The 15,724-nt window shown below is 46.1% G+C and overlaps 1 protein-coding gene across 1 annotated transcript in view; it reads right to left on the bottom strand.

Moving 5' to 3' along the window:
• Nucleotides 1-15,718, bottom strand: part of LOC114669447 (receptor-type tyrosine-protein phosphatase eta-like) — a 47,502-nt gene extending 31,784 nt beyond the window's left edge. Inside the window, exons 1-5 of the mRNA XM_051923913.1 lie at nt 15,667-15,718; nt 15,063-15,320; nt 10,152-10,409; nt 9,231-9,488; nt 6,264-6,521 (exon numbers count right to left, since the gene is read on the bottom strand). Coding sequence (XP_051779873.1) covers nt 6,264-6,521; nt 9,231-9,488; nt 10,152-10,409; nt 15,063-15,320; nt 15,667-15,718 — 1,084 coding nt within the window. The remainder of the gene's footprint in view (nt 1-6,263; nt 6,522-9,230; nt 9,489-10,151; nt 10,410-15,062; nt 15,321-15,666) is intronic.
• Between the last annotated feature and the right edge of the window lie 6 nt (nt 15,719-15,724).

Here is a 15,724-nt window from a genome sequence, read left to right on the forward strand (position 1 = left end):
TTATAAGTGACTAGTAACGATTTAAGATGTAACAAGATAAAGCTTAGAACTAAATTTTTTCTTATTATAATTTTTCCTTTTTTGCTATTTTCAATATTCTTTTTTGTGTCAACTGTTTTACTTTCAAACTTAACTAAACCTTTAAAAACGAAGATTTTTTGTCTGTGTAATCATTTCTGCGTGTCAGGCTTTTGTTGAATCCCATTTTTTAAGTTGGAGCTAATGAATTTTGGAAACTTTGAGGAAAACGCAGCTACAACAACGTCACAGTTTTGAAGAGACAAAAATAACACTCTCAGTGGAACTTCAAAGGAAGATTCACGAAGCCATGGTCCATGCCAATGCAAACCTTCAATTCCATCCCTCTTTTCTACATTGCAAACAGCAAAACTAGAAATAATACATTCAAGGAAAGATAATCTTTTGCTTACTTGTGAACACTGTAAGAGATGCTCCACTGCCTTGCGTAACGTTGTCTTCAGCCACAGCGAACACTTGCACCGCATACATGCTCCCCGGTGTCAACCCAGTTAAAACAGCCATTTCAGAATCCACTCTGGTATCAAAGTCGGGCACTCCTGTGACTTGAACATTGTACCCGACTGCGACGCCTTCTGTCAGGTTCCACGTTAGGCTAAAGGACTTTGTCGTGATGTTTGCAGCAGTCAAACCTAAAATGTTTCCGGGCACTGTGGGAACACAAGTTCAATGATCGTTAGGCGGTTTTCTTTGCTTAGAACGCCATCTGCTAGATAATAATTAAATAATTAAATGCAGAGACAGAGTGACAGACAAATACATCAAATAAATAAATGACTCGAAAAGTTCAGGAAGACATTCTTCCTCTGATGCACTAACGTAAAATGTCCTCAAATGTCGATTAAACCGTCACGTGATTTCAAGAAAGCGTGTATCAAGACAATAAGAGTTTAGGACCAGGTTGAAACAAAAAGTAACTCCAGATCTCAGGGTACCTGGTAGATTCCGACGACCCGGGGGTGACCTGTCCTCAAATGGGGCAACGAGACTGAGCACCACTTTTGCGGTCATCTCTTATGTTTCACAAAGGAGTTAAAACGGCACGCTATTTGGGCTACACGTCGTTGACGGTGTGCCCTGGAACCCGTTTCTTGAGCGATAATTTAACACACAAGCATATCCCTCTAATTTCGGTCCTCTGAGGACTCTCGGTTCCATCTCCTTTGGCAATTGTTGACCACGGCCGCTTTTATCCACCTGAACTTGCCCGTCCTCTATTCAGAACATGTCAGCCGTCCACATCTTCCTTTCCTTATATGTTGACCTCTTGCTACAGAGAATACGCTCTTGTAGGGGTCAGTCGAACCAGTTTATACCTCAGACGTTGCGTACGGCCAGCTTTAGGCCCGCCTTTTCGGTAGAGATCGCTCAGCAGGTGATACACAATGAAGTCCAAAACGCCCAAGAATACGCACCTGTGGAAACCGTGAGAGAGGCAGCATCGCCTTCAGTGAAGTTGTCTCCATCCACAGCAGATACTTCCACCTTGTAGTTCTGACCAGGTATCAGCTCACTTATGGTGACCGTCTCCGAATGCACTGTCAAATCAGGGAGGGTAGTTCCTGGAATTTTCACCTTATAATGAACCACGCCGCTGAGGGCTGAACTCCACGTCAGTGTGATGGAGGTGGTTGTAATATCCTCAGCTGTCAAATTCAGGATCGTTTCAGGCTCTGGGGAGAAAATAGAGAAGCATGCCGGGATCAGTAGTTATCAAAACCGCAACTCACGCTTCCTACTTTTTGGAAAGGAGGAAAGATAGAGTTTCAGTGGCCTGGGAAGCCCCAATTCAGATTTGTTCCCGACAACTCGGGCAATCCACTCAAGCGCTCGTCTGCAACACGACTCTCCATGAGGAACCGATGTCAGGACTGGAAAAGCAAGATCCCAAAAGTAACACGATAACTTTAAGAATCGGATTTAGTTACGTCTCGAGGACGGTGAAATCAATAGCGGATATGCAGGGTATGAGACAGAGAGAGTATCGTTTTGCTGCGCCTTTGCAGTTTCCCAAGATACTGTGGTCAAGGCACAGCATGCCGTGACCTGTCGACAGGAATCTAATGTCCATGCCGTCTTGTCGTCGAGGTGGTTCGGTTACGTTTCCTTGTGGCAAATTTTACTTTTCACGGATCTCGCATGTCGGTAGCACATTTCAGAGATACTACGTCACAGTTTTGAAGACACAAAAATAACACTCTCGGTGGAACTTCAAAGGAAGATTCACGAGGCCATGGTCCATGCCAGTGTAAACCTTCAATTCCATCCCTCTTTTCTACATTGCAAACAGCAAAACTAGAAATAATACATTCAAGGAAAGAGAATCTTTTGCTTACTTGTGAACACTGTAAGAGATGCTCCACTGCCTTGCGTAACGTTGTCTTCAGCCACAGCGAACACTTGCACCGTATACATGCTCCCCGGTGTCAACCCAGTTAAAACAGCCATTTCAGAATCCACTCTGGTATCAAAGTCGGGCACTCCTGTGACTTGAACATTGTACCCGACTGCGACGCCTTCTGTCAGGTTCCACGTTAGGCTAAAGGACTTTGTCGTGATGTTTTCAGCAGTCAAACCTAAAATGTTTCCGGGCACTGTGGGAACACAAGTTCAATGATCGTTAGGCGGTTTTCTTTGCTTAGAATGCCATCTACTAGATAATAATTAAATAATTAAATGCAGAGACAGAGTGACAGACAAATACATCAAATAAATAAATGACTCGAAAAGTTCAGGAAGACATTCTTCCTCTGATGCACTAACGTATAATGTCCTCAAATGTCGATTAAACCATCACGTGATTTCAAGAAAGCGTGTATCATGACAATAAGAGTTTAGGACCAGGTTGAAACAAAAAGTAACTCCAGATCTCAGGGTACCTGGTAGATTCCGACGACCCGGGGGTGACCTGTCCTCAAATGGGGCAACGAGACTGAGCACCACTTTTGCGGTCATCTCTTATGTTTCACAAAGGAGTTAAAACGGCACGCTATTTGGGCTACACGTTGTTGACGGTGTGCCCTGGAACCCGTTTCTTGAGCGATGATTTAACACACAAGCATATCCCTCTAATTTCGGTCCTCTGAGGACTCTCGGTTCCATCTCCTTTGGCAATTGTTGACCACGGCCGCTTTTATCCACCTGAACTTGCCCGTCCTCTATTCAGAACATGTCAGCCGTCCACATCTTCCTTTCCTTATATGTTGACCTCTTGCTACAGAGAATACGCTCTTGTAGGGGTCAGTCGAACCAGTTTATACCTCAGACGTTGTGTACGGCCAGCTTTAGGCCCGCCTTTTCGGTAGAGATCGCTCAGCAGGTGATACACAATGAAGTCCAAAACGCCCAGGAATACGCACCTGTGGAAACCGTGAGAGAGGCAGCATCGCCTTCAGTGAAGTTGTCTCCATCCACAGCAGATACTTCCACCTTGTAGTTCTGACCAGGTATCAGCTCACTTATGGTGACCGTCTCCGAATGCACTGTCAAATCAGGGAGGGTAGTTCCTGGAATTTTCACCTTATAATGAACCACGCCGCTGAGGGCTGAACTCCACGTCAGTGTGATGGAGGTGGTTGTAATATCCTCAGCTGTCAAATTCAGGATCGTTTCAGGCTCTGGGGAGAAAATAGAGAAGCATGCCGGGATCAGTAGTTATCAAAACCGCAACTCACGCTTCCTCCTTTTTGGAAAGGAGGAAAGATAGAGTTTCAGTGGCCTGGGAAGCCCCAATTCAGATTTCTTCCCGACAACTCGGGCAATCCACTCAAGCGCTCGTCTGCAACACGACTCTCCATGAGGAACCGATGTCAGGACTGGAAAAGCAAGATCCCAAAAGTAACACGATAACTTTAAGAATCGGATTTAGTTACGTCTCGAGGACGGTGAAATCAATAGCGGATATGCAGGGTATGAGACAGAGAGAGTATCGTTTTGCTGCGCCTTTGCAGTTTCCCAAGATACTGTGGTCAAGGCACAGCATGCCGTGACCTGTCGACAGGAATCTAATGTCCATGCCGTCTTGTCGTCGAGGTGGTTCGGTTACGTTTCCTTGTGGCAATTTTTACTTTTCACGGATCTCGCATGTCGGTAGCACATTTCAGAGATACTACGTCACAGTTTTGAAGAGACAAAAATAACACTCTCGGTGGAACTTCAAAGGAAGATTCACGAGGCCATGGTCCATGCCAGTGTAAACCTTCAATTCCATCCCTCTTTTCTACATTACAAACAGCAAAACTAGAAATAACACATTCAAGGAAAGAGAATCTTTTGCTTACTTGTGAACACTGTAAGAGACGCTCCACTGCCTTGCGTAACGTTGTCTTCAGCCACAGCGAATACTTGCACCGTATACATGCTCCCCGGTGTCAACCCAGTTAAAACAGCCATTTCAGAATCCACTCTGGTATCAAAGTCGGGCACTCCTGTGACTTGAACATTGTACCCGACTGCGACGCCTTCTGTCAGGTTCCACGTTAGGCTAAAGGACTTTGTCGTGATGTTTTCAGCAGTCAAACCTAAAATGTTTCCGGGCACTGTGGGAACACAAGTTCAATGATCGTTAGGCGGTTTTCTTTGCTTAGAACGCCATCTGCTAGATAATAATTAAATAATTAAATGCAGAGACAGAGTGACAGACAAATACATCAAATAAATAAATGACTCGAAAAGTTCAGGAAGACATTCTTCCTCTGATGCACTAACGTATAATGTCCTCAAATGTCGATTAAACCGTCACGTGATTTCAAGAAAGCGTGTATCAAGACAATAAGAGTTTAGGACCAGGTTGAAACAAAAAGTAACTCCAGATCTCAGGGTACCTGGTAGATTCCGACGACCCGGGGGTGACCTGTCCTCAAATGGGGCAACGAGACTGAGCACCACTTTTGCGGTCATCTCTTATGTTTCACAAAGGAGTTAAAACGGCACGCTATTTGGGCTACACGTCGTTGACGGTGTGCCCTGGAACCCGTTTCTTGAGCGATGATTTAACACACAAGCATATCCCTCTAATTTCGGTCCTCTGAGGACTCTCGGTTCCATCTCCTTTGGCAATTGTTGACCACGGCCGCTTTTATCCACCTGAACTTGCCCGTCCTCTGCTCAGAACATGTCAGCCGTCCACATCTTCCTTTCCTTATATGTTGACCTCTTGCTACAGAGAATACGCTCTTGTAGGGGTCAGTCGAACCAGTTTATACCTCAGACGTTGCGTACGGCCAGCTTTAGGCCCGCCTTTTCGGTAGAGATAGCTCAGCAGGTGATACACAATGAAGTCCAAAACGCCCAAGAATACGCACCTGTGGAAACCGTGAGAGAGGCAGCATCGCCTTCAGTGAAGTTGTCTCCATCCACAGCAGATACTTCCACCTTGTAGTTCTGACCAGGTATCAGCTCACTTATGGTGACCGTCTCCGAATGCACTGTCAAATCAGGGAGGGTAGTTCCTGGAATTTTCACCTTATAATGAACCACGCCGCTGAGGGCTGAACTCCACGTCAGTGTGATGGAGGTGGTTGTAATATCCTCAGCTGTCAAATTCAGGATCGTTTCAGGCTCTGGGGAGAAAATAGAGAAGCATGCCGGGATCAGTAGTTATCAAAACCGCAACTCACGCTTCCTCCTTTTTGGAAAGGAGGAAAGATAGAGTTTCAGTGGCCTGGGAAGCCCCAATTCAGATTTCTTCCCGACAACTCGGGCAATCCACTCAAGCGCTCGTCTGCAACACGACTCTCCATGAGGAACCGATGTCAGGACTGGAAAAGCAAGATCCCAAAAGTAACACGATAACTTTAAGAATCGGATTTAGTTACGTCTCGAGGACGGTGAAATCAATAGCGGATATGCAGGGTATGAGACAGAGAGAGTATCGTTTTGCTGCGCCTTTGCAGTTTCCCAAGATACTGTGGTCAAGGCACAGCATGCCGTGACCTGTCGACAGGAATCTAATGTCCATGCCGTCTTGTCGTCGAGGTGGTTCGGTTACGTTTCCTTGTGGCAATTTTTACTTTTCACGGATCTCGCATGTCGGTAGCACATTTCAGAGATACTACGTCACAGTTTTGAAGAGACAAAAATAACACTCTCGGTGGAACTTCAAAGGAAGATTCACGAGGCCATGGTCCATGCCAGTGTAAACCTTCAATTCCATCCCTCTTTTCTACATTGCAAACAGCAAAACTAGAAATAACACATTCAAGGAAAGAGAATCTTTTGCTTACTTGTGAACACTGTAAGAGACGCTCCACTGCCTTGCGTAACGTTGTCTTCAGCCACAGCGAACACTTGCACCGTATACATGCTCCCCGGTGTCAACCCAGTTAAAACAGCCATTTCAGAATCCACTCTGGTATCAAAGTCGGGCACTCCTGTGACTTGAACATTGTACCCGACTGCGACGCCTTCTGTCAGGTTCCACGTTAGGCTAAAGGACTTTGTCGTGATGTTTTCAGCAGTCAAACCTAAAATGTTTCCGGGCACTGTGGGAACACAAGTTCAATGATCGTTAGGCGGTTTTCTTTGCTTAGAACGCCATCTGCTAGATAATAATTAAATAATTAAATGCAGAGACAGAGTGACAGACAAATACATCAAATAAATAAATGACTCGAAAAGTTCAGGAAGACATTCTTCCTCTGATGCACTAACGTATAATGTCCTCAAATGTCGATTAAACCATCACGTGATTTCAAGAAAGCGTGTATCATGACAATAAGAGTTTAGGACCAGGTTGAAACAAAAAGTAACTCCAGATCTCAGGGTACCTGGTAGATTCCGACGACCCGGGGGTGACCTGTCCTCAAATGGGGCAACGAGACTGAGCACCACTTTTGCGGTCATCTCTTATGTTTCACAAAGGAGTTAAAACGGCACGCTATTTGGGCTACACGTTGTTGACGGTGTGCCCTGGAACCCGTTTCTTGAGCGATGATTTAACACACAAGCATATCCCTCTAATTTCGGTCCTCTGAGGACTCTCGGTTCCATCTCCTTTGGCAATTGTTGACCACGGCCGCTTTTATCCACCTGAACTTGCCCGTCCTCTATTCAGAACATGTCAGCCGTCCACATCTTCCTTTCCTTATATGTTGACCTCTTGCTACAGAGAATACGCTCTTGTAGGGGTCAGTCGAACCAGTTTATACCTCAGACGTTGTGTACGGCCAGCTTTAGGCCCGCCTTTTCGGTAGAGATCGCTCAGCAGGTGATACACAATGAAGTCCAAAACGCCCAGGAATACGCACCTGTGGAAACCGTGAGAGAGGCAGCATCGCCTTCAGTGAAGTTGTCTCCATCCACAGCAGATACTTCCACCTTGTAGTTCTGACCAGGTATCAGCTCACTTATGGTGACCGTCTCCGAATGCACTGTCAAATCAGGGAGGGTAGTTCCTGGAATTTTCACCTTATAATGAACCACGCCGCTGAGGGCTGAACTCCACGTCAGTGTGATGGAGGTGGTTGTAATATCCTCAGCTGTCAAATTCAGGATCGTTTCAGGCTCTGGGGAGAAAATAGAGAAGCATGCCGGGATCAGTAGTTATCAAAACCGCAACTCACGCTTCCTCCTTTTTGGAAAGGAGGAAAGATAGAGTTTCAGTGGCCTGGGAAGCCCCAATTCAGATTTCTTCCCGACAACTCGGGCAATCCACTCAAGCGCTCGTCTGCAACACGACTCTCCATGAGGAACCGATGTCAGGACTGGAAAAGCAAGATCCCAAAAGTAACACGATAACTTTAAGAATCGGATTTAGTTACGTCTCGAGGACGGTGAAATCAATAGCGGATATGCAGGGTATGAGACAGAGAGAGTATCGTTTTGCTGCGCCTTTGCAGTTTCCCAAGATACTGTGGTCAAGGCACAGCATGCCGTGACCTGTCGACAGGAATCTAATGTCCATGCCGTCTTGTCGTCGAGGTGGTTCGGTTACGTTTCCTTGTGGCAATTTTTACTTTTCACGGATCTCGCATGTCGGTAGCACATTTCAGAGATACTACGTCACAGTTTTGAAGAGACAAAAATAACACTCTCGGTGGAACTTCAAAGGAAGATTCACGAGGCCATGGTCCATGCCAGTGTAAACCTTCAATTCCATCCCTCTTTTCTACATTGCAAACAGCAAAACTAGAAATAATACATTCAAGGAAAGAGAATCTTTTGCTTACTTGTGAACACTGTAAGAGATGCTCCACTGCCTTGCGTAACGTTGTCTTCAGCCACAGCGAACACTTGCACCGTATACATGCTCCCCGGTGTCAACCCAGTTAAAACAGCCATTTCAGAATCCACTCTGGTATCAAAGTCGGGCACTCCTGTGACTTGAACATTGTACCCGACTGCGACGCCTTCTGTCAGGTTCCACGTTAGGCTAAAGGACTTTGTCGTGATGTTTTCAGCAGTCAAACCTAAAATGTTTCCGGGCACTGTGGGAACACAAGTTCAATGATCGTTAGGCGGTTTTCTTTGCTTAGAACGCCATCTGCTAGATAATAATTAAATAATTAAATGCAGAGACAGAGTGACAGACAAATACATCAAATAAATAAATGACTCGAAAAGTTCAGGAAGACATTCTTCCTCTGATGCACTAACGTATAATGTCCTCAAATGTCGATTAAACCATCACGTGATTTCAAGAAAGCGTGTATCATGACAATAAGAGTTTAGGACCAGGTTGAAACAAAAAGTAACTCCAGATCTCAGGGTACCTGGTAGATTCCGACGACCCGGGGGTGACCTGTCCTCAAATGGGGCAACGAGACTGAGCACCACTTTTGCGGTCATCTCTTATGTTTCACAAAGGAGTTAAAACGGCACGCTATTTGGGCTACACGTTGTTGACGGTGTGCCCTGGAACCCGTTTCTTGAGCGATGATTTAACACACAAGCATATCCCTCTAATTTCGGTCCTCTGAGGACTCTCGGTTCCATCTCCTTTGGCAATTGTTGACCACGGCCGCTTTTATCCACCTGAACTTGCCCGTCCTCTATTCAGAACATGTCAGCCGTCCACATCTTCCTTTCCTTATATGTTGACCTCTTGCTACAGAGAATACGCTCTTGTAGGGGTCAGTCGAACCAGTTTATACCTCAGACGTTGTGTACGGCCAGCTTTAGGCCCGCCTTTTCGGTAGAGATCGCTCAGCAGGTGATACACAATGAAGTCCAAAACGCCCAGGAATACGCACCTGTGGAAACCGTGAGAGAGGCAGCATCGCCTTCAGTGAAGTTGTCTCCATCCACAGCAGATACTTCCACCTTGTAGTTCTGACCAGGTATCAGCTCACTTATGGTGACCGTCTCCGAATGCACTGTCAAATCAGGGAGGGTAGTTCCTGGAATTTTCACCTTATAATGAACCACGCCGCTGAGGGCTGAACTCCACGTCAGTGTGATGGAGGTGGTTGTAATATCCTCAGCTGTCAAATTCAGGATCGTTTCAGGCTCTGGGGAGAAAATAGAGAAGCATGCCGGGATCAGTAGTTATCAAAACCGCAACTCACGCTTCCTCCTTTTTGGAAAGGAGGAAAGATAGAGTTTCAGTGGCCTGGGAAGCCCCAATTCAGATTTCTTCCCGACAACTCGGGCAATCCACTCAAGCGCTCGTCTGCAACACGACTCTCCATGAGGAACCGATGTCAGGACTGGAAAAGCAAGATCCCAAAAGTAACACGATAACTTTAAGAATCGGATTTAGTTACGTCTCGAGGACGGTGAAATCAATAGCGGATATGCAGGGTATGAGACAGAGAGAGTATCGTTTTGCTGCGCCTTTGCAGTTTCCCAAGATACTGTGGTCAAGGCACAGCATGCCGTGACCTGTCGACAGGAATCTAATGTCCATGCCGTCTTGTCGTCGAGGTGGTTCGGTTACGTTTCCTTGTGGCAATTTTTACTTTTCACGGATCTCGCATGTCGGTAGCACATTTCAGAGATACTACGTCACAGTTTTGAAGAGACAAAAATAACACTCTCGGTGGAACTTCAAAGGAAGATTCACGAGGCCATGGTCCATGCCAGTGTAAACCTTCAATTCCATCCCTCTTTTCTACATTGCAAACAGCAAAACTAGAAATAATACATTCAAGGAAAGAGAATCTTTTGCTTACTTGTGAACACTGTAAGAGATGCTCCACTGCCTTGCGTAACGTTGTCTTCAGCCACAGCGAACACTTGCACCGTATACATGCTCCCCGGTGTCAACCCAGTTAAAACAGCCATTTCAGAATCCACTCTGGTATCAAAGTCGGGCACTCCTGTGACTTGAACATTGTACCCGACTGCGACGCCTTCTGTCAGGTTCCACGTTAGGCTAAAGGACTTTGTCGTGATGTTTTCAGCAGTCAAACCTAAAATGTTTCCGGGCACTGTGGGAACACAAGTTCAATGATCGTTAGGCGGTTTTCTTTGCTTAGAACGCCATCTGCTAGATAATAATTAAATAATTAAATGCAGAGACAGAGTGACAGACAAATACATCAAATAAATAAATGACTCGAAAAGTTCAGGAAGACATTCTTCCTCTGATGCACTAACGTATAATGTCCTCAAATGTCGATTAAACCATCACGTGATTTCAAGAAAGCGTGTATCATGACAATAAGAGTTTAGGACCAGGTTGAAACAAAAAGTAACTCCAGATCTCAGGGTACCTGGTAGATTCCGACGACCCGGGGGTGACCTGTCCTCAAATGGGGCAACGAGACTGGGCACCACTTTTGCGGTCATCTCTTATGTTTCACAAAGGAGTTAAAACGGCACGCTATTTGGGCTACACGTTGTTGACGGTGTGCCCTGGAACCCGTTTCTTGAGCGATGATTTAACACACAAGCATATCCCTCTAATTTCGGTCCTCTGAGGACTCTCGGTTCCATCTCCTTTGGCAATTGTTGACCACGGCCGCTTTTATCCACCTGAACTTGCCCGTCCTCTATTCAGAACATGTCAGCCGTCCACATCTTCCTTTCCTTATATGTTGACCTCTTGCTACAGAGAATACGCTCTTGTAGGGGTCAGTCGAACCAGTTTATACCTCAGACGTTGTGTACGGCCAGCTTTAGGCCCGCCTTTTCGGTAGAGATCGCTCAGCAGGTGATACACAATGAAGTCCAAAACGCCCAGGAATACGCACCTGTGGAAACCGTGAGAGAGGCAGCATCGCCTTCAGTGAAGTTGTCTCCATCCACAGCAGATACTTCCACCTTGTAGTTCTGACCAGGTATCAGCTCACTTATGGTGACCGTCTCCGAACGCACTGTCAAATCAGGGAGGGTAGTTCCTGGAATTTTCACCTTATAATGAACCACGCCGCTGAGGGCTGAACTCCACGTCAGTGTGATGGAGGTGGTTGTAATATCCTCAGCTGTCAAATTCAGGATCGTTTCAGGCTCTGGGGAGAAAATAGAGAAGCATGCCGGGATCAGTAGTTATCAAAACCGCAACTCACGCTTCCTCCTTTTTGGAAAGGAGGAAAGATAGAGTTTCAGTGGCCTGGGAAGCCCCAATTCAGATTTCTTCCCGACAACTCGGGCAATCCACTCAAGCGCTCGTCTGCAACACGACTCTCCATGAGGAACCGATGTCAGGACTGGAAAAGCAAGATCCCAAAAGTAACACGATAACTTTAAGAATCGGATTTAGTTACGTCTCGAGGACGGTGAAATCAATAGCGGATATGCAGGGTATGAGACAGAGAGAGTATCGTTTTGCTGCGCCTTTGCAGTTTCCCAAGATACTGTGGTCAAGGCACAGCATGCCGTGACCTGTCGACAGGAATCTAATGTCCATGCCGTCTTGTCGTCGAGGTGGTTCGGTTACGTTTCCTTGTGGCAATTTTTACTTTTCACGGATCTCGCATGTCGGTAGCACATTTCAGAGATACTACGTCACAGTTTTGAAGAGACAAAAATAACACTCTCGGTGGAACTTCAAAGGAAGATTCACGAGGCCATGGTCCATGCCAGTGTAAACCTTCAATTCCATCCCTCTTTTCTACATTGCAAACAGCAAAACTAGAAATAATACATTCAAGGAAAGAGAATCTTTTGCTTACTTGTGAACACTGTAAGAGATGCTCCACTGCCTTGCGTAACGTTGTCTTCAGCCACAGCGAACACTTGCACCGTATACATGCTCCCCGGTGTCAACCCAGTTAAAACAGCCATTTCAGAATCCACTCTGGTATCAAAGTCAGGCACTCCTGTGACTTGAACATTGTACCCGACTGCGACGCCTTCTGTCAGGTTCCACGTTAGGCTAAAGGACTTTGTCGTGATGTTTTCAGCAGTCAAACCTAAAATGTTTCCGGGCACTGTGGGAACACAAGTTCAATGATCGTTAGGCGGTTTTCTTTGCTTAGAACGCCATCTGCTAGATAATAATTAAATAATTAAATGCAGAGACAGAGTGACAGACAAATACATCAAATAAATAAATGACTCGAAAAGTTCAGGAAGACATTCTTCCTCTGATGCACTAACGTATAATGTCCTCAAATGTCGATTAAACCGTCACGTGATTTCAAGAAAGCGTGTATCATGACAATAAGAGTTTAGGACCAGGTTGAAACAAAAAGTAACTCCAGATCTCAGGGTACCTGGTAGATTCCGACGACCCGGGGGTGACCTGTCCTCAAATGGGGCAACGAGACTGAGCACCACTTTTGCGGTCATCTCTTATGTTTCACAAAGGAGTTAAAACGGCACGCTATTTGGGCTACACGTTGTTGACGGTGTGCCCTGGAACCCGTTTCTTGAGCGATGATTTAACACACAAGCATATCCCTCTAATTTCGGTCCTCTGAGGACTCTCGGTTCCATCTCCTTTGGCAATTGTTGACCACGGCCGCTTTTATCCACCTGAACTTGCCCGTCCTCTATTCAGAACATGTCAGCCGTCCACATCTTCCTTTCCTTATATGTTGACCTCTTGCTACAGAGAATACGCTCTTGTAGGGGTCAGTCGAACCAGTTTATACCTCAGACGTTGTGTACGGCCAGCTTTAGGCCCGCCTTTTCGGTAGAGATCGCTCAGCAGGTGATACACAATGAAGTCCAAAACGCCCAGGAATACGCACCTGTGGAAACCGTGAGAGAGGCAGCATCGCCTTCAGTGAAGTTGTCTCCATCCACAGCAGATACTTCCACCTTGTAGTTCTGACCAGGTATCAGCTCACTTATGGTGACCGTCTCCGAATGCACTGTCAAATCAGGGAGGGTAGTTCCTGGAATTTTCACCTTATAATGAACCACGCCGCTGAGGGCTGAACTCCACGTCAGTGTGATGGAGGTGGTTGTAATATCCTCAGCTGTCAAATTCAGGATCGTTTCAGGCTCTGGGGAGAAAATAGAGAAGCATGCCGGGATCAGTAGTTATCAAAACCGCAACTCACGCTTCCTCCTTTTTGGAAAGGAGGAAAGATAGAGTTTCAGTGGCCTGGGAAGCCCCAATTCAGATTTCTTCCCGACAACTCGGGCAATCCACTCAAGCGCTCGTCTGCAACACGACTCTCCATGAGGAACCGATGTCAGGACTGGAAAAGCAAGATCCCAAAAGTAACACGATAACTTTAAGAATCGGATTTAGTTACGTCTCGAGGACGGTGAAATCAATAGCGGATATGCAGGGTATGAGACAGAGAGAGTATCGTTTTGCTGCGCCTTTGCAGTTTCCCAAGATACTGTGGTCAAGGCACAGCATGCCGTGACCTGTCGACAGGAATCTAATGTCCATGCCGTCTTGTCGTCGAGGTGGTTCGGTTACGTTTCCTTGTGGCAATTTTTACTTTTCACGGATCTCGCATGTCGGTAGCACATTTCAGAGATACTACGTCACAGTTTTGAAGAGACAAAAATAACACTCTCGGTGGAACTTCAAAGGAAGATTCACGAGGCCATGGTCCATGCCAGTGTAAACCTTCAATTCCATCCCTCTTTTCTACATTACAAACAGCAAAACTAGAAATAACACATTCAAGGAAAGAGAATCTTTTGCTTACTTGTGAACACTGTAAGAGACACTCCACTGCCTTGCGTAACGTTGTCTTCAGCCACAGCGAATACTTGCACCGTATACATGCTCCCCGGTGTCAACCCAGTTAAAACAGCCATTTCAGAATCCACTCTGGTATTAAAGTCAGGCACTCCTGTGACTTGAACATTGTACCCGACTGCGACGCCTTCTGTCAGGTTCCACGTTAGGCTAAAGGACTTTGTCGTGATGTTTTCAGCAGTCAAACCTAAAATGTTTCCGGGCACTGTGCGAACACAAGTTCAATGATCGTTAGGCGGTTTTCTTTGCTTAGAACGCCATCTGCTAGATAATAATTAAATAATTAAATGCAGAGACAGAGTGACAGACAAATACATCAAATAAATAAATGACTCGAAAAGTTCAGAGAGACATTCTTCCTCTGATGCACTAATGTATAATGTCCTCAAATGTCGATTAAACCATCACGTGATTTCAAGAAAGCGTGTATCATGACAATAAGAGTTTAGGACCAGGTTGAAACAAAAAGTAACTCCAGATCTCAGGGTACCTGGTAGATTCCGACGACCCGGGGGTGACCTGTCCTCAAATGGGGCAACGAGACTGAGCACCACTTTTGCGGTCATCTCTTATGTTTCACAAAGGAGTTAAAACGGCACGCTATTTGGGCTACACGTTGTTGACGGTGTGCCCTGGAACCCGTTTCTTGAGTGATGATTTAACCCACAAGCATACCCCTCTAATTTCGGTCCTCTGAGGACTCTCGGTTCCATCTCCTTTGGCAATTGTTGACCACGGCCGCTTTTATCCACCTGAACTTGCCCGTCCTCTATTCAGAACATGTCAGCCGTCCACATCTTCCTTTCCTTATATGTTGACCTCTTGCTACAGAGAATACGCTCTTGTAGGGGTCAGTCGAACCAGTTTATACCTCAGACGTTGTGTACGGCCAGCTTTAGGCCCGCCTTTTCGGTAGAGATCGCTCAGCAGGTGATACACAATGAAGTCCAAAACGCCCAGGAATACGCACCTGTGGAAACCGTGAGAGAGGCAGCATCGCCTTCAGTGAAGTTGTCTCCATCCACAGCAGATACTTCCACCTTGTAGTTCTGACCAGGTATCAGCTCACTTATGGTGACCGTCTCCGAATGCACTGTCAAATCAGGGAGGGTAGTTCCTGGAATTTTCACCTTATAATGAACCACGCCGCTGAGGGCTGAACTCCACGTCAGTGTGATGGAGGTGGTTGTAATATCCTCAGCTGTCAAATTCAGGATCGTTTCAGGCTCTGGGGAGAAAATAGAGAAGCATGCCGGGATCAGTAGTTATCAAAACCGCAACTCACGCTTCCTCCTTTTTGGAAAGGAGGAAAGATAGAGTTTCAGTGGCCTGGGAAGCCCCAATTCAGATTTCTTCCCGACAACTCGGGCAATCCACTCAAGCGCTCGTCTGCAACACGACTCTCCATGAGGAACCGATGTCAGGACTGGAAAAGCAAGATCCCAAAAGTAACACGATAACTTTAAGAATCGGATTTAGTTACGTCTCGAGGACGGTGAAATCAATAGCGGATATGCAGGGTATGAGACAGAGAGAGTATCGTTTTGCTGCGCCTTTGCAGTTTCCCAAGATACTGTGGTCAAGGCACAGCATGCCGTGACCTGTCGACAGGAATCTAATGTCCATGCCGTC

This window comes from Erpetoichthys calabaricus, chromosome 2, assembly GCF_900747795.2.
Source record: "Erpetoichthys calabaricus chromosome 2, fErpCal1.3, whole genome shotgun sequence".
NCBI classification, from domain to species: Eukaryota; Metazoa; Chordata; class Cladistia; order Polypteriformes; family Polypteridae; genus Erpetoichthys; species Erpetoichthys calabaricus.